The sequence below is a fragment of the Ranitomeya variabilis genome, chromosome 4, assembly GCF_051348905.1.
Source record: "Ranitomeya variabilis isolate aRanVar5 chromosome 4, aRanVar5.hap1, whole genome shotgun sequence".
Classification (NCBI taxonomy): domain Eukaryota; kingdom Metazoa; phylum Chordata; class Amphibia; order Anura; family Dendrobatidae; genus Ranitomeya; species Ranitomeya variabilis.
The window spans coordinates 219785314-219805271 of record NC_135235.1 but is presented as its reverse complement, the minus strand read 5'-3'; the positions used below and the strand labels follow the sequence as shown (position 1 = coordinate 219805271).

Sequence of the window (19958 nt, the reverse complement as noted above, 5' to 3'; positions counted from 1 at the left end):
CTGGTCCAGTCACAGTGACCTGGACTGATTCTTTTTTTTTTTTAATTTTATTCTCAAAAGTAAACAATACAATTTTTTTTTATCTCTGGTTATTTAGGTTTTTGCAGACGGCCGAGATGTTAAAACCATCCACCCCGTCCCCCAGCCACGAATCGAGCGGATCATCCGGAGGCGATGACGGCATTGAGTATTACCCGCAGATAGGTAAGTCCTCGTGTCTGGAGACATCGCCGGCTTTTGGTTGTTTCATCTTTGTCTCTTTATTAATGGCCGGACCTGAAAAATCCTTAATAGCTGGCGTTTCCCATAATAGCGTCCATGAAGTTGAGGAGGTGAATAAATTACCAGACCGACAAGCAAAAGCCGCATTATCCTCAACCAATAGGAAATCAATTATTATCCTTTTACCGGATTTCTATTTAACATTTATGATTTTTTTAGTGTTTCTACAGAATAAAGCCAAAAGAGAAGATTTCTGTCCCCGATCCTTGAAGCAGATGAACCTGGTGGTTGACAAGCTCATGTTTCACTCACAGCTTCACTACAAAGGTAACAGACGCCATAGACTGATACCAGAGACGGTGGATATAGTTCTGAACCCAGCGCTGAGGCCGGAGAATGAGAATATGGAGAAAATAAATATTGTTCTGCCCTCCTGGCCGGATACATGGAGAACCAGAGCTCATCTGTAAAGGCGACTGTGAGCAATGAGTCCCCCGCAGTCCAGTGCAATGAGGGGCAGACGTGGCACCCGGGCCGTGTCTGCAGGGTGATGTGTGCCTAATGCCACCCTCCCTATAATTGCGCTCTTCTCTTTAAGGCACCGTCTCCATGTTGGACTGCAACATTTTCCCTGGATTATCCTATGATTTCCTGGAATCAAAGGTGAATTTATTTTTAATACCAACCATGGAGAATGATACTGAGGAGACCGTGTCCAAATCAGGTACGTCACTGCCCACTCCCAGATATCTATCACACTATTCTTGGTTTCTCATGTTCTCTCTTTCTCACGCTGTCACTTTCGCTGCCTTTAGTGATGAGCGAATGTACTCGTTGCTCGGGTTTTCCAGAGCAGGCTCGGGTGGTTTCCGAGTATTTATGACTGCTCGGAGATTTAGTTTTCATCCCGGCAGCTGAATGATTTACAGCTATTAGCCAGCTTGATTACATGTGGGGATTCCCTAGCAACCAGGCAACCCCCACATGTACTCAGGCTGGCTAGTAGCTGTAAATCATTCAGCTGCTGCGATGAAAACTAAATCTCCGAGCACTAAATAATACTCGGAGGACACCCGAGCAACGAGTACACTCACTCATCACTAGCTGCCTTTCATTTTCTCTCAGTAGCTCCCTCTCTCCCTCACCTTCTCTGTTCAGGTGCTCCTGTTTTCCCTCTCTTCCCTTCTCTCTTATGTTGCAGCCCTTTCTCTCTCCCCTCCCCCTCCCTCGCTCGCTCGCCTTTCCCTCTCTTCCCCCTCGCTCTCCTTCGCTCTCTTCCCCCTCGCTCTCCTTCGCTCTCTTCCCCCTCGCTCTCCTTCGCTCTCTTCCCCCTCGCTCGCCTTCGCTCTCTTCCCCCTCGCTCGCCTTCGCTCTCTTCCCCCTCGCTCGCCTTCGCTCTCTTCCCCCTCGCTCGCCTTCGCTCTCTTCCCCCTCGCTCGCCTTCGCTCTCTTCCCCCTCGCTCGCCTTCGCTCTCTTCCCCCTCGCTCGCCTTCGCTCTCTTCCCCCTCGCTCGCCTTCGCTCTCTTCCCCCTCGCTCGCCTTCGCTCTCTTCCCCCTCGCTCGCCTTCGCTCTCTTCCCCCTCGCTCGCCTTCGCTCTCTTCCCCCTCGCTCGCCTTCGCTCTCTTCCCCCTCGCTCGCCTTCGCTCTCTTCCCCCTCGCTCGCCTTCGCTCTCTTCCCCCTCGCTCGCCTTCGCTCTCTTCCCCCTCGCTCGCCTTCGCTCTCTTCCCCCTCGCTCGCCTTCGCTCTCTTCCCCCTCGCTCGCCTTCGCTCTCTTCCCCCTCGCTCGCCTTCGCTCTCTTCCCCCTCGCTCGCCTTCGCTCTCTTCCCCCTCGCTCGCCTTCGCTCTCTTCCCCCTCGCTCGCCTTCGCTCTCTTCCCCCTCGCTCGCCTTCGCTCTCTTCCCCCTCGCTCGCCTTCGCTCTCTTCCCCCTCGCTCGCCTTCGCTCTCTTCCCCCTCGCTCGCCTTCGCTCTCTTCCCCCTCGCTCGCCTTCGCTCTCTTCCCCCTCGCTCGCCTTCGCTCTCTTCCCCCTCGCGCGCCTTCGCTCTCTTCCCCCTCGCTCGCCTTCGCTCTCTTCCCCCTCGCTCGCCTTCGCTCTCTTCCCCCTCGCTCGCCTTCGCTCTCTTCCCCCTCGCTCGCCTTCGCTCTCTTCCCCCTCGCTCGCCTTCGCTCTCTTCCCCCTCGCTCGCCTTCGCTCTCTTCCCCCTCGCTCGCCTTCGCTCTCTTCCCCCTCGCTCGCCTTCGCTCTCTTCCCCCTCGCTCGCCTTCGCTCTCTTCCCCCTCGCTCGCCTTCGCTCTCTTCCCCCTCGCTCGCCTTCGCTCTCTTCCCCCTCGCTCGCCTTCGCTCTCTTCCCCCTCGCTCGCCTTCGCTCTCTTCCCCCTCGCTCGCCTTCGCTCTCTTCCCCCTCGCTCGCCTTCGCTCTCTTCCCCCTCGCTCGCCTTCGCTCTCTTCCCCCTCGCTCGCCTTCGCTCTCTTCCCCCTCGCTCGCCTTCGCTCTCTTCCCCCTCGCTCGCCTTCGCTCTCTTCCCCCTCGCTCGCCTTCGCTCTCTTCCCCCTCGCTCGCCTTCGCTCTCTTCCCCCTCGCTCGCCTTCCATTCTCCGGGCGGTGCCGCCACCTTTCCGCTCACAGCACTCTTGGGTTCTCTCTGCCTTACACACTCCATCACACTGTCTTTCGCACACCCTCACGCGCTCTTACAAACCTCGCACTCGTCTTCATTTTTCTCTTTATTCCCTTTTCACCCGATCTTTCTTGTCTCCCCTTTCGCCTCCTTTCTCTCTTGTTCTGTCATTTTCTCCCCTTCCTTTCTCTGGTGCTGGCTTAGTGACATTTTGTCTGTTCATTTGCTAAACATTTATGTATATTTGTGTTTTTGTTTTGTTTTTTTCAACAGGGTCAGGAGGAAATGCTGCTCCTCCTCTGCTCCTGCCGGGTTACAAGGGCCACCCCAGCTTCCACACCATGATCAGTAAGCTCCGCAGCCAGATGATGTCCATGTCCCGCCCGCAGCTGTCACACACTATCCTGACCGAAAAGAACTGGTAAGGACCCCGCTGGGCAGCAGTCGCGCCCCCTAGAGGCCGTGCAGGGACATGTCACATATCTCGGGCTTACTTTCTTAGTATTAATGCCCATGAGATGTCACTACAGGTCAAACTCAACAGGATTTTTTGTATCTTTCTTAGTTTTAAAATATTTTTCCTTTTTTAGGTTCCACTACGCCGCTCGTATATGGGACGGGGTGAAGAAGTCATCGGCTCTTTCTGAGTACAGCAGATTACTGGGCTAGGAAAGACTGGCGGAGCCTCGGTCGGTGCAGACTTTGTGTGCTATGCTCGATAGACAGGACCTGAGGCCAGAAGTCACAATGTGAGGAGTCCGGGAAAAGCAGGTGCCTAAATCCTACCAGCACGAAACGACTCGGAGGACTCTGAAGTTACGGCCGTCGTTCGAGGCAGCGTGACCGCAGATGACGGTACAAGTCCACTTGTGTGTACCAGTAAATCGCCTGCAATAGACGAGCGCCGGGATGTGATAATCTGTACTGATCATGAGACGTTGTAAATACCTTCCAGAGCTGGCGGGGGGCGCCACTTATCCCAGCGATGATGATGGACAATAAAAACGCAACAACCTGAACAAGCGGTGTACGTAACTTACAGATACCAGCTCTGTTCTATACAGATGGACACAGGATGGAATTTTTTTTTCCAATGCTTGTGGAAGTACCTTAAAGGGAACCTGTCACCCCGTTTTTTCAGTGTGAGATAAAAATACCGTTAAATAGGGCCTGAGCTGTGCTTTACAATAGTATATTTTTTGTCCCTTGATTCCCCACCTATGCTGCCGAAATACCTTACAAAAGTCGCCGTTTTCGCCTGTCAATCACGCTGGTCTGGTCAAAAGGGCGTGGTGAAATGGCTGTTTCTCCCCCACCTCTTGCTTATCTTCCCGGCATTGGCGTAGTGTTCTGCGCATGCGCAACTGCCGAATGCACTGCACAGCGGCAAAAAGCGCGATCTGCGCTATTCACCGGCTTTTCCATGGCGGCGGCCATCTTCCTGAGGCCGCGTGTGCGCAGATGGAGTGCTCTGCTTCCTGGGGCTTCAGGAAAATGGCCGCGGGATGCCGCGCGTGCGCAGATGGAGATCGCGGCGGCCATTTTCCTGAAGCAGAGATGCGAACTCGGCTTCAGGAAAATGGCCGCCGTGATCTCCATCTGCACACGCGCGGCATCCCGCTGCCATTTTCCTGAAGCCCCGGGCAGCAGAGCACTCCATCTGCGCACGGACGGCCTCAGGAAGATGGCCGCCGCCACGGAAAAACCGGTGAATAGCGCAGATCGCGCTCTTTGCCGCTGCGCAGTGCATTCGGCAGTTGCGCATGCGCAGAACAATACGCCAACGCCGGGAAGATAAGCAAGAAGTGAGGGAGAAAAAGCCATTTCACCACGCCCTTTTGACCAGACCAGCGTGATTGACAGGCGAAAACGGCGACTTTGGTAAGGTATTTCGGCAGCATAGGTGGGGAATCGGGACAAAAAATATACTATTGTAAAGCACAACTCAGGCCCTATTTAACGGTATTTTTATCTCATACTGAAAAAACGGGGTGACAGGTTCCCTTTAAGACTGACAGCTCTAGAACCATACAATTCCACTCGCCAACTATTCAGAAACTACAACTCCCAGCACACCCCGGTAAGCATCAAAGTATAGCATGGTGGTAGTTAGGGTATCTACGTCTGTATAAAGCGTCATCTCTAATGTCCTGAAGCCGAGTTACATGGTGAATACTCTACCAGCTGCATTTACCATTTTGCCGGATTCCCGCACACCTCTGCCGCCTTCAGATGAAGAAGTACCGATATGCTTTGTCCTGATCCTGGGTTACAGCGTTCTTGCCCAAAAGCTGCTGGCACAGTTCTGCTAAATATTGTCAACTCTATGGCTGCCGGTCCAGTCACTAAGAAATCATGAGAAGAAGTACGAATGCAGCTCTTGATGTGACTGGAGAAGACTTAGAAGGCTCTGATGATCCGGGGAAGAAGTCTGATATATACCATGTCACAAACTATTTAATAGGTGGGTGGCGGGACTAGCACAAATATGTCCGGATCTGGGGATCATTCCAGCCATGTCTCAGACAACTGTTTTTTTTTTTCCTTTTTTTGAAGAGCATCTTTAATTTTTCGATGTAGTCCCATCCTAATGTGCAGCAGATTAGTAATGGTCCTCATTCTGAGACTAAAAAACAAAAAAAGCATTTTTACAGGGTTATTCCCAAAAGAGCATAGTGAAGTACTTGCTGATCGCTGGAACATCAAGCATTCACAGTGTTCACGATCTGGGACCCTGAAAACGGGATCTACAGCCCCGTGCTGTAGCGCATGTGCTCATGCTCCTCATCTACTCCATTCATTGTCTATGGGACTGACAGATATAGCTGAGCGATGTACTCTGCAATCCCATAGACAATGATTCGTGCACACCTGTTTTGAGAATAACCCTTTAACTTAATTTTCTTTTTTTTTTTTTAAACAAAGAATAAAACTTCTTAAACTCAAGATTTTATTTCCCAACGCTGGATTAAGGATTTATAAAATGTGTCAGGTTCACTAGACCGTTTCATCCAATAAGGAGTTTAGCTACAGCTGGAGAGCTACTTGAAGCACGGGACCCCCAGACCTCTAAATTCTGAAGGACCACTTTAAAGGAACTTCTCACCAGAAGATTTTGGCTGCGAGGTTCCATTCACAAGAATCGAGTGTTAACAGGTAATATGGAGCTGTGTTATGATTCTATGACCTTACTGTGCTATTTTTCTTGCTCCCCCCAAAATTAATAAAAAGGCAAAAAAAAACAACAATTGTTCTTATAAACACATTTGTATTACATATGAAAAACATTTTTGATATTTCCAGTGACCGCATCTTAGTTGTACATAGTAAAATGGTGCCCATAGAAGTCTTTGGGCACATAATATAGCACCATCCTAATGTGTTATGGAGTCGCAGGAAACTTTGTCGGCTTGGATCGTTGCATTATGAAGACATTCTCACCATGTACCGGAACACAAGATTGCGGCTTCATGTGTATGGTGGGTATATAGATGATGTATTGTGAGATAAAGTTTTACATCCTGTTCTGATCTTTCACCAAAGGGATTCATACAACTTTTCTAGGCACCACCTGTGGTTCAAAGGCCACTTGGTGAACGTTAGTCAGAAGTCGCTAATGCCATCGTCAGCACCCTGGTAGCATCTTCTGCCATAGCTGATAAGAAGCTGCTTAGTGTCCAGTAAGTCGTCCCAAAGGCGACTCCTCCACTAGCCAATGTGCCAATTTGCGGAACAATCTGATTTACACATGCTGTCACTATACGACCCATGTCCATCAGACCCTGACTCTTTAGGTGATGGAAAACCAATTCGGGAGTTATCTCCTCCAAAGCCGTTGTGGTTCTGATCATTGAGCTCAAATTTTCAAGATCTTTCCCAAAGGTATCCGATAGCATTTTAAGGGATCTCGCGTCCAGTCCGAAAGCTTTCTTGTACTCTTCCAAAACATTGACCATGAGGGTGAGGTCACCATTGGCTGATAAATACGGAACACATGACATACTACTCGCCCCCGGCCTTTGTGACGTCACAACGTTCATAGCAGAGACGATGGCCCATTTCCAGATTTGCGATAGAAAAGCCTTTTTCTTCTTCTCCATGGCCTGGTGGAAAAAATTGGGCTGAGACAAAAGAAATACATGTCTCTTGTGACTTGGAAGTTCGTCCTCTAGCGTTTTCTGGATCAAGTAGAAGTCATACTTTTCAGGTTCCAGACTGGAGATTAGAAACACTCGAGGGTTCTCGATACCTCCAGCTCGGAGACCATTTACGCAGTCATCGTGGATTTTCTTCAGTTGATCTTCATCCTTGCAGTAGTTTGTCCTTCCTCGTCGACATCCTTTTAATACCGAGTCTATTTTGGATCTCAAAAAATAGAACTTCTTCCCCATGGACTTGATGGCTTGTGCCAACAGGATGTGACATTCTCTGAAGCGTTCGGTTGTGATGATCAGAAAAAAATCATATTGGTGGAACTTCACCAATTGCAGATAATCCATTGGTTTAAATACAGGACTTCCGATCCCGGGAAGGTCCCAGTATTTCACGTTTTTGTGATGCGGGTGTAAATAAGGTGATGGGACTGTGGTTGACTCAACCACGCCTGTCTTGGCAGAATCTTCTTCCTCATCGCCAAGGCCTCGGATTACGTTGATAAAAGTTGACTTTCCTGATCCCGATTCTCCAGTTACGGCAACATTCAACGTGACTTGGTCAATGTCTTCCAGGCATCTCTTCACACTTTCTACGGCTTCTGCAAAATCTCTGTTTTCAAAGAAGTTCTTCATCTCCCGCAGTTCATTTTCAGGAACTATAAATTGGGAATCCATATCTCTTTCTTCAGTCTCAAGTGCCTGAGGGGAAAAAGAAGACGACGACACGTTAGAATCCATTGTGTGCAGATTAAAGGCAAAAAGAAAAAATCGGCTTTTGGGTCTGACCAGAATTGAGCAATGTAGTCCTAAATTGATCTAACTGAGAATGTCCATTAATGGCTATTGATTCTGACCCCCATACACATGCACACTTTGTTTGGCCGAGCATGCACGTGGTTTCAATAGGGCATGACATAACGGCAAACATCTTCTGATCGGCGGTAAAATCATTACCGCCAGTCATAGAGCCGCGGTTCCCACACTGATCGGAGGTAAAGAGTTTACCTCCGGTCACTGGCGTCAGATGATAGGACTACTGCTCCCATCAAATATCTAGAAAAGAGAATATGAAAGGCCGCACTCACCAGTCATTCTGTGAATTAAAAGTCTTATTTTAATAGCCTGGATAATGTTAAAATAAAGGACTTTTAATTCACAGAAGAGAATGGTGAGAGCTGCCTTTCATATTCTCTTTTGTGGGTATTTACTGCATTGTTGTCTACTGCACCATCATAAAGAAATAAGTCTCCAGCCACTGTCAGAGCCTGCATTTATAAGACTGTTGCAACACTGGTGCCTATTCATATATCACTTTTGTGTGCTACTGCTTCCATCAGCCTATGCCTGCTGCCGCTAATAACAGCGAGAGCAGGCGTCGGGTGATGTGAGTATTCATCAGCAGGTGCATGCTCTCTAAATAAATAATGAAACAATGCATGAGTACGCTGTATTTTTGATAACCAGATAGGCAAAACTGACAGCTGCGGACTGCAACCCTTGGCTGTCTGCGTTAGCAATGTTGGATATCAAGAATAGCGGAGTCGCCACACCATTTTTTAAATAATTTAAAAAACCACATGGGGTCTCCCCAATTTTTGACAACCTGCCAAGCTAAAGCAGACAGCTGGGGGCTGGTATTCTCAGTCTGGTAAGGGCCCATGGGTATTGCCCCCCCAGCCTAAAAACAGCAGACCGCAGCCGCCCAGAAAAGTCATATCTAGTAGATGTGCCAGTTCTGGCTCTTTGCCCAGCTCTTCCGACTTGCCCTGTAGCGGTGGCAAGTGGGGTTCATATTTGTGGGGTTAATGTTACCTTTGCATTGTTCGGTGACATCAAGCCCTTGGCTTAGTAATGGAGGGGCGTCTATAAGGTTTCTTTCACACTTCCGTCTGTACGGGGCCGTCACGAAGCGTCGGCGCGACGTACCGACGGAAGTGTTTTCTTTCACACTTCCGTCTGCGTTGCTGAGCAGGAAAGATCGTGAGAGCGATATTTCCTGCTGGGCATGCGCAGTCTGAAACACTGGCTGCGACGTACAGAAAAACGTTTCCTTGAACGTTTTTCTGTGACGACGGGCCGCCAAAACCCAACGCATCCAGTGCACGATGGACGCGACGTGTGGCCATACGTCGCGATCAGTCGACAATACAAGTCTATGGGAAAATGCAGGATCCTGCAAATTTTTTTGCAGGATCCTGCATTTTCAAAAATCAACGGATTGCTACTAAGCAAAACGAGGAAAGTGTGAAAGAGGCCTAAGACAGACTGGGACAGCTCATAGAATCTCACGGTTTTCAGTATCATCTCTACGTGTGAAAGAGGCCTAAGACAGACTGGGACAGCTCATCGAATCTCACGGTTTTCAGTATCATCTCTACGCTGATGACACACAGATCTACATCTCTGGACCAGATATCACCACCCTACTAACCAGAATCCCTCAATGTCTGTCCGCTGTTGTGAACTCTGTTTTCAGGCTCCCTCTTGTGGTCACAGGTGGTATTGTGTGACTTTTGTTTTGGGCTCCCCCTGGTGGCTTTGTTTGTTATCCTGCGGGTCTGTGGCTGATCAGCTGCCTCGTTATTCACTTGGGAGTTTCCTATTTAGCTCTGTTTCACTTCCACTTGTTGCCGGCTGTCAATGTACTCAGTGCTATTCTGATTACTCCTGATTATCTTCGGTTTCAGTCTCTTCAGGAGAAGCTAAGTTCTGTTTAATTATTTTTTGCTCATCAGTCTGCAATATGATTTCTGTGTATGATGAGTTTAGTCCAGCTTGCTAATATGTGATTTCTTCTGCTGGTTTGCTCTGGGGTACAGAGTTGCTTCCCCCGCACCGTTAGTTGGTGCGGGGGCTCGAGCGATCTCTGCGTGGATATTTTGAATAGGGTTTTTAATTGACCGCACAGTTCCCTTTCTATTTTCTGCTTTTTAGTGTTAGCGGGCCTCATTTGCTAAATCTAATTTCATCTCTGCGTTTGTGCTTTCCCCTTAACTCACCGTTAATATTTGTGGGGGGCTATTCTATATCTTTGGGGTCATTTCACTGAGGCAAGTGAGGACTTTCGTTCCCTCTAGGAATAGTTTCTCAGGCTGTGAAGAGACGTCTAGGATTTTCAGGTAACGTTCCACGGCTGCCTATAGTTGTTTGCGAATAGGAGCAGGTTGCGGTCAATTCAGTTACCACTTCCCCAGAGTTTGTAGTCGGTTTAGTTACTTAGCTAGTCCTACTTGCGATCCTTGCCACTAGGATCATAACAATACAGCCGGCCGGTAAAGTGTTAATTGCATGGCAGAAGCAGGAGAAAAGAAGCCTTGAGAATTTTTTTTTTTTTTTTGCCGTGTGTCTAGCTTCTCTCCTCCTCTTAATCTTGGTGTGGCTCTGAACTCAGCTGCTGATATGGATATTCAGAGTTTGGCCTCCAGTGTAGATCATCTTGCTGCAAGGGTACAAAGTATTCAGGATTTTGTTGTTCACAGTCCTATGTCAGAGCCTAGAATACCTATTCCGGAGTTGTTTTCTGGAGATAGATCTAGGTTCCTGAATTTTAAGAACAATTGTAAATTGTTTCTTTCTTTGAAACCTCGTTCCTCTGGTGATTCCGTTCAGCAAGTTAAAATTATAATTTCTTTCTTGCGTGGTGACCCTCAAGATTGGGCCTTCGCATTGGCGCCAGGGGATCCGGCATTGCTCAGTGTTGATGCGTTTTTTTCTGGCCCTTGGATTGCTCTATGAGGAACCTAATCTTGAGAACCAGGCTGAAAAAGAGTTGTTGGCCCTCTCTCAGGGGCAAGATGAAGCAGAGGTGTACTGCCAGAAATTTCGGAAATGGTCGGTGCTTACTCAGTGGAATGAGTGTGCCCTGGCTGCAAATTTCAGAAAAGGTCTTTCTGAGGCCATTAAGAATGTCATGGTGGGGTTCCCTACGCCTGCAGGTCTGAATGAGTCAATGACTGGCCATTCAGATTGATCGGCGTTTGCGGGAGCGCAAACCTGCGCACTATTTGGCGGTGTCTTCTGAACAGACACCTGAGTCTATGCAATGTGATAGAATTCTGACCAGAAGTGAACAGCAAAATTATAGACGGCAAAATGGGTTGTGCTTTTACTGTGGTGACTCAGCTCATGTTATCTCAGCATGCTCTAAGCGCAAAAAAAAGGTTGATAAATCTGTCACCATTGGTACTTTACAGCCTAAGTTCATTTTGTCTGTTACCCTGATTTGTTCCTTGTCATCTTACCCGGTTATGGCTTTTGTAGATTCAGGTGCTGCCCTGAGTCTGATGGACTTGTCATTTGCCAGGCGCTGTGGTTTTGTTTTGGAGCCTTTAAAATTCCCTATTCCACTAAGGGGAATTGATGCTACGCCATTTGCTACGAATAAACCTCAGTACTGGACACAAGTGACCATGTGCATGACTCCTGTTCATCAGGAGGTGATTCGCTTTCTTGTGCTGCATAATTTGCATGATGTTGTCGTGTTGGGTCTGCCATGGTTACAGACTCATAATCCAGTCCTGGATTGGAAAGCAATGTCTGTGTCAAGTTGGGGTTGTCAGGGAATTCATGGCGACGCTCCTGTGGTGTCAATTGCTTCATCCACTCCTTCTGAAGTCCCTGCGTTTTTGTCAGACTACCAGGATGTATTTGATGAGCCCAAACTCAGTTCTCTACCTCCTCATAGGGATTGTGATTGTGCTATAAATTTGATTCCTGGTAGTAAGTTTCCTAAGGGACGACTTTTCAATTTGTCAGTGCCGGAGCATGCTGCCATGCGGAGTTATATAAAGGAGTCTTTGGAGAAAGGACTTATTCGCCCCTCCTCCTCCCCTCTTGGTGCGGGGTTCTTTTTTTGTGGCTAAGAAGGATGGTTCTCTGAGACCTTGTATTGATTATCGCCTTCTAAATAAAATCACGGTCAAATTTCAGTATCCTTTGCCATTGTTATCTGATCTGTTTGCTCGCATTAAGGGGTCTAGTTGGTTCACCAAGATAGATCTTCGTGGTGCGTATAACCTTGTGCGTATTAAGCAGGGTGATGAATGGAAAACTGCATTTAATACGCCCGAAGGCCATTTTGAGTACTTGGTGATGCCTTTTGGACTTTCTAACGCTCCTTCTGTCTTTCAGTCTTTTATGCACGACATCTTCCGCGAATATCTGGATAAATTTATGATTGTGTATCTGGATGATATTCTGTTTTTTTCTGATGATTGGGAGTCCCATGTTAAGCAGGTCAGGATGGTGTTTCAGGTCCTGCGTGCCAATGCTTTATTTGTGAAGGGCTCAAAATGTCTTTTTGGAGTCCAGAAGGTTTCTTTTTTGGGTTTCATTTTTTCTCCTTCTACTATTGAGATGGACCCAGTCAAGGTTCAGGCTATTCATGACTGGACTCAGCCTACATCTGTTAAGAGTCTTCAGAAGTTCTTGGGTTTTGCAAATTTTTACCGTCGCTTCATCGCTAATTTTTCTGGTGTTGTTAAGCCTTTGACGGATTTGACCAAGAAAGGTTCTGATGTTACTAACTGGTCTCCTGCGGCTGTGGAGGCCTTTCGGGAGCTGAAGCGCCGGTTTTCTTCAGCTCCGGTCTTATGTCAGCCAGATGTCTCTCTTCCTTTCCAGGTCGAGGTTGATGCTTCCGAGATTGGAGCGGGGGCTGTTTTGTCGCAGAGAAGCGCCGATGGCTCTGTGATGAAGCCATGTGCTTTCTTTTCAAGAAAGTTTTCGCCTGCCGAGCGGAATTATGATGTCGGTAATCGGGAGTTGTTGGCTATGAAGTGGGCATTTGAGGAGTGGCGACATTGGCTCGAGGGAGCTAAGCATCGTGTGGTGGTCTTGACTGATCACAAGAATCTGATTTATCTCGAGTCGGCCAAGCGGCTGAATCCTAGACAGGCTCGTTGGTCGTTGTTTTTCTCTCGTTTTGATTTCGTGGTCTCGTACCTGCCTGGTTCGAAGAATGTAAAGGCTGATGCTCTTTCTAGGAGTTTTGTGCCTGACTCTCCTGGAGATTCAGAGCCGGCTGGTATTTTCAGAGAAGGGGTGATTTTGTCTGCCATCTCCCCAGATTTGCGACGAGTGCTGCAGGAGTTTCAGGCGGATAGACCTGACCGTTGTCCACCGGAGAGACTGTTTGTCCCGGATAGATGGACCAGCAGAGTTATTTCCGAGGTTCATTCTTCGGTGTTGGCGGGCCATCCTGGAATATTTGGTACCAGAGATTTGGTGGCCAGGACCTTTTGGTGGCCTTCCTTGTCGCGGGATGTGCGTTCCTTTGTGCAGTCTTGTGGAATTTGTGCTCGGGCTAAGCCTTGCTGTTCTCGTGCCAGTGGTTTGCTGTTACCTTTGCCTGTCCCGAAGAGGCCTTGGACGCACATTTCCATGGATTTTATTTCAGATCTCCCTGTCTCTCAGAGAATGTCTGTCATCTGGGTGGTGTGTGATCGTTTTTCTAAGATGGTCCATTTGGTGCCCTTGCCTAAGTTGCCTTCCTCCTCCGAGTTGGTTCCGCTGTTTTTTCAAAATGTGGTTCGTTTGCATGGGATCCCTGAAAATAATGTTTCCGACAGAGGATCCCAGTTTGTGTCTAGATTTTGGCGGACCTTTTGCGCTAAGATGAGCATTGATTTGTCTTTTTCGTCGGCCTTCCATCCTCAGACGAATGGCCAAACCGAACGAACTAATCAGACCTTGGAGACCTATTTGAGATGTTTTGTTTCTGCTGATCAGGACGACTGGGTGACTTTTTTGCCGTTGGCCGAGTTTGCCCTTAATAATCGGGCTAGTTCTGCTGCTTTGGTTTCTCCTTTTTTTTGTAATTCGGGGTTTCATCCTCGTTTTTCCTCGGGTCAGGTGGAGCCTTCTGACTGTCCTGGAGTGGATGTTGTGGTGGATAGGTTGCATCAGATTTGGAATCATGTTGTGGACAATTTGAAGCTGTCACAAGAGAAGGCTCAGCGCTTTACCAACCGCCGTCGCTGTGTGGGTCCCCGACTTCGCGTTGGGGACTTGGTGTGGTTGTCTTCTCGCTTTGTTCCTATGAAGGTCTCCTCTCCTAAATTCAAGCCTCGGTTTATCGGTCCTTATAAGATTTTGGAAGTCCTTAACCCTGTGTCATTTCGTTTGGACCTCCCAGCATCGTTTGCTATTCATAATGTGTTTCATCGGTCGTTGTTGCGGAGGTATGTGGTGCCTGTGGGTCCTCCGGTTGAGCCTCCTGCCCCTGTGCTGGTTGAGGGAGAATTGGAATACGTGGTGGAGAAGATCTTGGATTCTCGTATTTCTAGACGGAGGCTTCAGTATTTGGTTAAATGGAAGGGCTATGGTCAGGAGGATAATTCCTGGGTTGTCGCCTCTGATGTTCATGCGGCCGATTTGGTTTGTGCCTTCCATGTGGCTCACCCTGATTGCCCTGGGGGTTTTGATGAGGGTTCGGTGACCCCTCCTCAAGGGGGGGGTACTGTTGTGAACTCTGTTTTCAGGCTCCCTCTTGTGGTCACAGGTGGTATTGTGTGACTTTTGTTTTGGGCTCCCCCTGGTGGCTTTGTTTGTTATCCTGCGGGTCTGTGGCTGATCAGCTGCCTCATTATTCACTTGGGAGTTTCCTGTTTAGCTCTGTTTCACTTCCACTTGTTGCCGGCTGTCAATGTACTCAGTGCTATTCTGATTACTCCTGATTATATTCGGTTTCAGTCTCTTCAGGAGAAGCTAAGTTCTGTTTAATTATTTTTTGCTCATCAGTCTGCAATATGATTTCTGTGTATGATGAGTTTAGTCCAGCTTGCTAATATGTGATTTCTTCTGGTTTGCTCTGGGGTACAGAGTTGCTTCCCCCGCACCGTTAGTTGGTGCGGGGGCTCGAGCGATCTCTGCGTGGATACTTTGAATAGGGTTTTTAATTGACCGCACAGTTCCCTTTCTATTTTCTGCTTTCTAGTGTTAGCGGGCCTCATTTGCTAAATCTAATTTCATCTCTGCGTTTGTGCTTTCCCCTTAACTCACCGTTAATATTTGTGGGGGGCTATTCTATATCTTTGGGGTCATTTCACTGAGGCAAGTGAGGACTTTCGTTCCCTCTAGGAATAGTCAGTTTCTCAGGCTGTGAAGAGACGTCTAGGATTTTCAGGTAACGTTCCACGGCTGCCTATAGTTGTTTGCGGATAGGATCAGGTTGCGGTCAATTCAGTTACCACTTCCCCAGAGTTTGTAGTCGGTTTAGTTACTTAGCTAGTCCTACTTGCGATCCTTGCCACTAGGATCATAACAGTCCGCTATTTCATCCTTCTCCGCTAGATTTCTAAAACTTAACATGGACAAAACTGAATTCATCGTCTTACCCCCATCTCACGCGACCCCCCCAACGAACCTATCCATTACAGTAACCGGCTGCCCACTCTCCCCAGTCCCACAAGCTCGCTGTCTCGGGGTAATCCTTGACACTGACCTCTCCTTCAAACCGCATATCCAAGCCCTTTCCACTTCCTGCCGCCTTCAACTCAAAAATATTTCACGGATCCGTACATTCCTAATCCAAGAATCTCCAAAAACCCTAGACCATGCCCTCATCATCTCCCACCTCGACTACTGTAACCTCCTGCTCTGTGGCCTCCCCTCTAACATTCTTGCACCCCTCCAATCTATTCTAAACTCAGCTGCCAGACTAATCCACCTGTTCCCCCGCTACTCCCTGGTGTCTCCCCTCTTGTCAATCCCTTCACTGGCTCCCCATTACCCAGAGACTCCAGTACAAATGCCTAACCATGACATACAAAGCCATCTACAACCTGTTTCCTCCATACATCTGTGACCTCGTCTCCCGGTACTTTCCTGCACGCAACCTCCGATCTCCTTCTCTACTCCCCTCTTATCTCCTCTTCCCACAATCGCATACAAGATTTCTCTCGCGCATCACCCCTATTCTGGAACTCTCTACCACAACATATTAGACTCTCACCTACCATCGAAACCTTCAAAAAGAACCTGAAGACCTACCTCTTCGGGCAAGCCTACAACCTGCAGTAACCACCGATCGACCAAACCACTGCACGGCCAGCTCTATCCTCACCTACTGTATCCTCACCCATCCCTTGTAGATTGTGAGCCCTCACGGGCAGGGTCCTCTCTCCTCCTGTACCAGTTGTGACTTGTATTGTTCAAGATTATTGTACCTGTTTTTATTATGTATACCCCTCCTCACATGTAAAGCGCCATGGAATAAATGGCACTATAATAATAAATAATACCTATCCATTATTAATCCTATAGTTACGGTATATGGTATATAAGTATAAAGTCCTTTATTTGAAAGAATGACACACTCCTTTAATGATTAAATTAACGTGAGTATGGTTTATCACCCATTCCATTGAAGCCATCGTCTCCTGTAATAAAACAAAAATAAAACGCTGTACATCTGCCTGTCATTCTGTCCAATGCTGTAATCCATATCTGGGGATAAACCATTTTCAACCCGGATGGTGCCAAGATGCGACCATCCAGGCTGAAAACCACTGATTGAGCTGCTGGGAGTGCAGTCTCAGTGACTGGCGGTGATGTCATCGAGGTTACGTTCCCAGCTGACCAATGAACTGTGGTAACCTTGGTGAGATCAGAGCTGCACCTCAAGACTTTTTCCTCACTGTGCTAGCGGTGATCACCACAGTTCAGGGGCCCGTGCGATGCAGCTAATTATGCTTCTCAGCATAAACAGTCGCATGATTCCACTATTCATGCTGAAGAGCACATGTACAGATGGATTACAGCATGGGACACTGGATTCCAGCCATCCCTTCATTCAGCCAACCCTCCATCCATCCCTCATCTATTCATACATCCCTCATCCATCTGTCTACCCCTCATTCAGCCATCCATCCCTCCTCGACCAGCCATACCTCCATCACTCATCCAGCCATACATTCATCCCATTCAGCCTCATTGACTGGCGGTAACCTTGATGGTGTCACCGCTAGTCACTGATGCTGTGCTCGCAGCCGCTCATTCCCCAGTGTTTCTCAGCCTTAACAGTCGCATCATGACACCATCCATCCAGGTTGAAAACTGTTCATCCCCAGATATGGATTACGGTGTTTGACAGAACAACAGGTGAGGTATTTGGTTGTTTTTTATCTTTGTTTTATTACAGGAGACGATGGCTTCAATCAGGTGAGTGTATGGCTATGTGCACACGTAGGAAATGTGGTGCAGAATTTTCTGCTCTAAATCTGCATCTCCTGGCAGAAAAAGCAGGTGCAGATTTGATGCAGTTTTTGTTGCAGTTTCTGTGCAGTTTTTGTACAGTTTCGTGCAGTTTTTGTGCAGATTTTACCAGTGTGTATTTTTATCATGGAGGGGTGCAGAAAAGCTGCAGAACTGCACAAAAGAAGCGACATGCAATTCTTTGATATCTGCAGCGTTTCTGCGCGGATTTTTGTGCATCGTGCACAGCTTTTTTTTTCACATTGATTTACATTGTACTGTAAATCACAGTGCAGTTCTGCAGCGTTTCTGCTGCAGAAAAATCTGCTGCAGATCTGCACCAATTCTGCACTAAATCTGCATCGTGTTCACATACCCTAAGGCTGTGTGCACACGTAGCAGATTTTTTGCGTTTTTTTCGCGGTTTTTCGCTATAAAACCGCGAAAAAACGCTAACATTAAGCATCCTATGTAACAGAATGCAATCCGCATTTTTTGTGCACATGCTGCATTTTTTTCCTGAGCTGAATCGCAATCCAGAAAAAAATGCAGCATGTTCATTAAAATTGCGGAATCACGGCGATTCTGCACACATAGGAGTGCATTGATCTGCTTACTTCCCGCACGGGGCTGTGCACACCATGCGGGAAGTAAGCAGATCAAGTGCGGCTGGTACCCAGGGTGGAGGAGAGGAGACTCTCCTCCACGGATTGGGCACCATGTATTTGGTAAAAAAAAAAAAAAAAATTAAAATTAAAAATAGTGATATACTCACCTTCTGGCGGCCCGACCTTCTCAGCGGCTTCCGTGGTGTGTGTGAAGGACCTGCGATGACGTCGCGGTCACATGACCGCGATGACGTCGCGGTCACATGACCGCGATGACGTCGCGGTCACATGACCGCGATGACGTCGCGGTCACGTGACCGTGCTACGTCAATGGAAGGTCCTGAACACACAGCATTAGGAACGGACGCCGCTGAGGTGAGTATAACCTTTTTTTTTTTCTTTTTTTAATTATTTTTAAACATTCTATCTTTTACTATAGATGCTGCATAGGCTGCATCTATAGTAAAAAGTTGGTAACACTTGTCAAACACTATGTTTGACAAGTGTGACCAACCTGTCAAACAGTTTTCCAAGCGATGCTACCGATCGCTTGGAAAACGCTAGCATTCTGCAAGCTAATTATGCTTGCAAAACGCTAGTTTTCTGCGGGTATATGCATGCAAATTCTGCATGCGATATACCCGCGGCAGGAGGCGCAGAATTGCCGCAGAAATTTCCGCGGCAATTCTGCTACGTGTGCACTTACCCTAACTGTATGGAAAATTGTGTTTTGTTTTTATTTCAAATAAAAGACTTTATTTTGTCTGTGTCTATTTACAATACCACTATAGGATTAGTAACTGATAGGTGTCTTCTAAACGCCTCTACATTACTAATCCATGGGCTTGATGTCACTGGACAATACAAATGTGACATCAACCCCACAAATATGAACTCCACTTGCCACCACTACAGGGCAAGTGGGAAGAGCCTGGCAAAGCACCAGAATTGGTGCATCTAATATGCCTTTTCTGGGGCGGCTGCGGGCTTCTGTTTTTAGGGAAGAGTGGATCAATATCCATGGACCTTTATCATCCTGAGAATACCAGCCCTCAGCTGCTTATTTTAGCTTGGCTGGTTGTCAAAAATTAAGGGAATCTACACACTTTTTTTTTTTTAATTTATTTAAATCATTTAAAAACAACAATGGGGAACGCTCTTTTTTTTGATAACCAGCCTTGCTAATGCTGACAGCTGAGGGTTGCTTCCCACAGCTGTCAGTTTTGCCTGGCTGGTTATCAAAAATACAGGGGAACCCATGCCGTTTTTCTTTAATTTATTTAGAGCACAGGCGCTGGCTGATGAATACTCCAATCAGCTGCTACCTGCTCTATCTGTTATTAGCGGCAGCAAGTGTAGGATGATGGAGGGAGTAGTCCCATAAGCTGATGCCAGTGACAGCTGCAGTCTTGCACTCTCATTCGACAGGTTGGGAATTGCGGCTGTCTGACCGACGGTAATAATCTTACCGCCGATCAGAAGCATTGTTTGCCGTGTTGTCATGCACATGACAGCATTAGAAACACCCGATATTCAGAGTGGGGGGGTGAACTCCTTGTTTGGTATCTGTGCCCAAACAGTAGATGTTCGATACGGATGCCAAGCTTTACTGTTCAAGTTCGCCCATCTCTACTCATCACTAGTAGCAACGTATAGAGGCGAAGTCAAGTACAACTTGCTATGAAACCTCTAACTGAATTGAATTTAGTGCGATTTTCTCAAAGTGACCATACTGGCAATCAGATGTGCCACGCATGGTACTATCCTAGCCGTTCATACACAGCCACATCTCTGTAGCTTCAGTTCATTCTTAGAATTGTAGCTACCATTTCAGACTTGTGTATAACTTTTTAAAGCTGTTCTCGGGGCAACCACTAAAATATCCAATTCTATAATGCACTCATTTTTGGACACTTTGAAAACGATAATGCAAAAATATAAAGTGGAATTTTTCTTGTTATCAAAGTCACAACGTATCTGCAACAGCAAAGTGATAATCAGTGAAACTGAGAGTGCAGAATGTCGGAGAAGTATGTTATAAGCTATGACCATGCACATTGGAGTTGCTTGCTTTTTATACCCCGATTCTTCTCCCTTTTTCCCCATCTATAGACAGATCCTCTTGATAAGGAGATCTTAGGTACCTTGCTCTCCGCT

General features: G+C 47.4%; 2 protein-coding genes across 5 annotated transcripts in view; one reads left to right on the top strand and one right to left on the bottom strand.

Moving 5' to 3' along the window:
• SMG9 (SMG9 nonsense mediated mRNA decay factor) overlaps nt 1-5760 on the top strand; it is a 15362-nt gene extending 9602 nt beyond the window's left edge. For 2 of the 3 annotated variants that reach the window (XM_077260031.1, XM_077260032.1), the window contains 5 exons: nt 98-204; nt 442-549; nt 821-946; nt 3119-3266; nt 3436-3991. In XM_077260031.1, the coding sequence (XP_077116146.1) occupies nt 98-204; nt 442-549; nt 821-946; nt 3119-3266; nt 3436-3514 (568 nt within the window). In that variant the 3' untranslated portion in view covers nt 3515-3991. Of the gene's footprint in view, nt 1-97; nt 205-441; nt 550-820; nt 947-3118; nt 3267-3435; nt 3992-4843 lie in introns of those variants that run through there. The other variant, XR_013214628.1, reaches the window with a different exon arrangement.
• On the bottom strand, nt 5745-19958 carry LOC143770419 (interferon-inducible GTPase 5-like). 2 transcript variants are annotated; one of them, XM_077260033.1, is made up of 2 exons: nt 19946-19958; nt 5745-7698 (listed from the first exon to the last, which is right to left on the bottom strand). In XM_077260033.1, the coding sequence occupies exon 2, from the start codon at nt 7672-7674 to the stop codon at nt 6445-6447; it is 1230 nt and encodes a 409-aa protein (XP_077116148.1). In that variant the 5' UTR covers nt 7675-7698; nt 19946-19958; the 3' UTR covers nt 5745-6444. The 2 variants fall into 2 exon arrangements, with proteins under 2 accessions (XP_077116148.1, XP_077116150.1); XM_077260035.1 differs by lacking the exon at nt 19946-19958 and adding an exon at nt 9431-9535.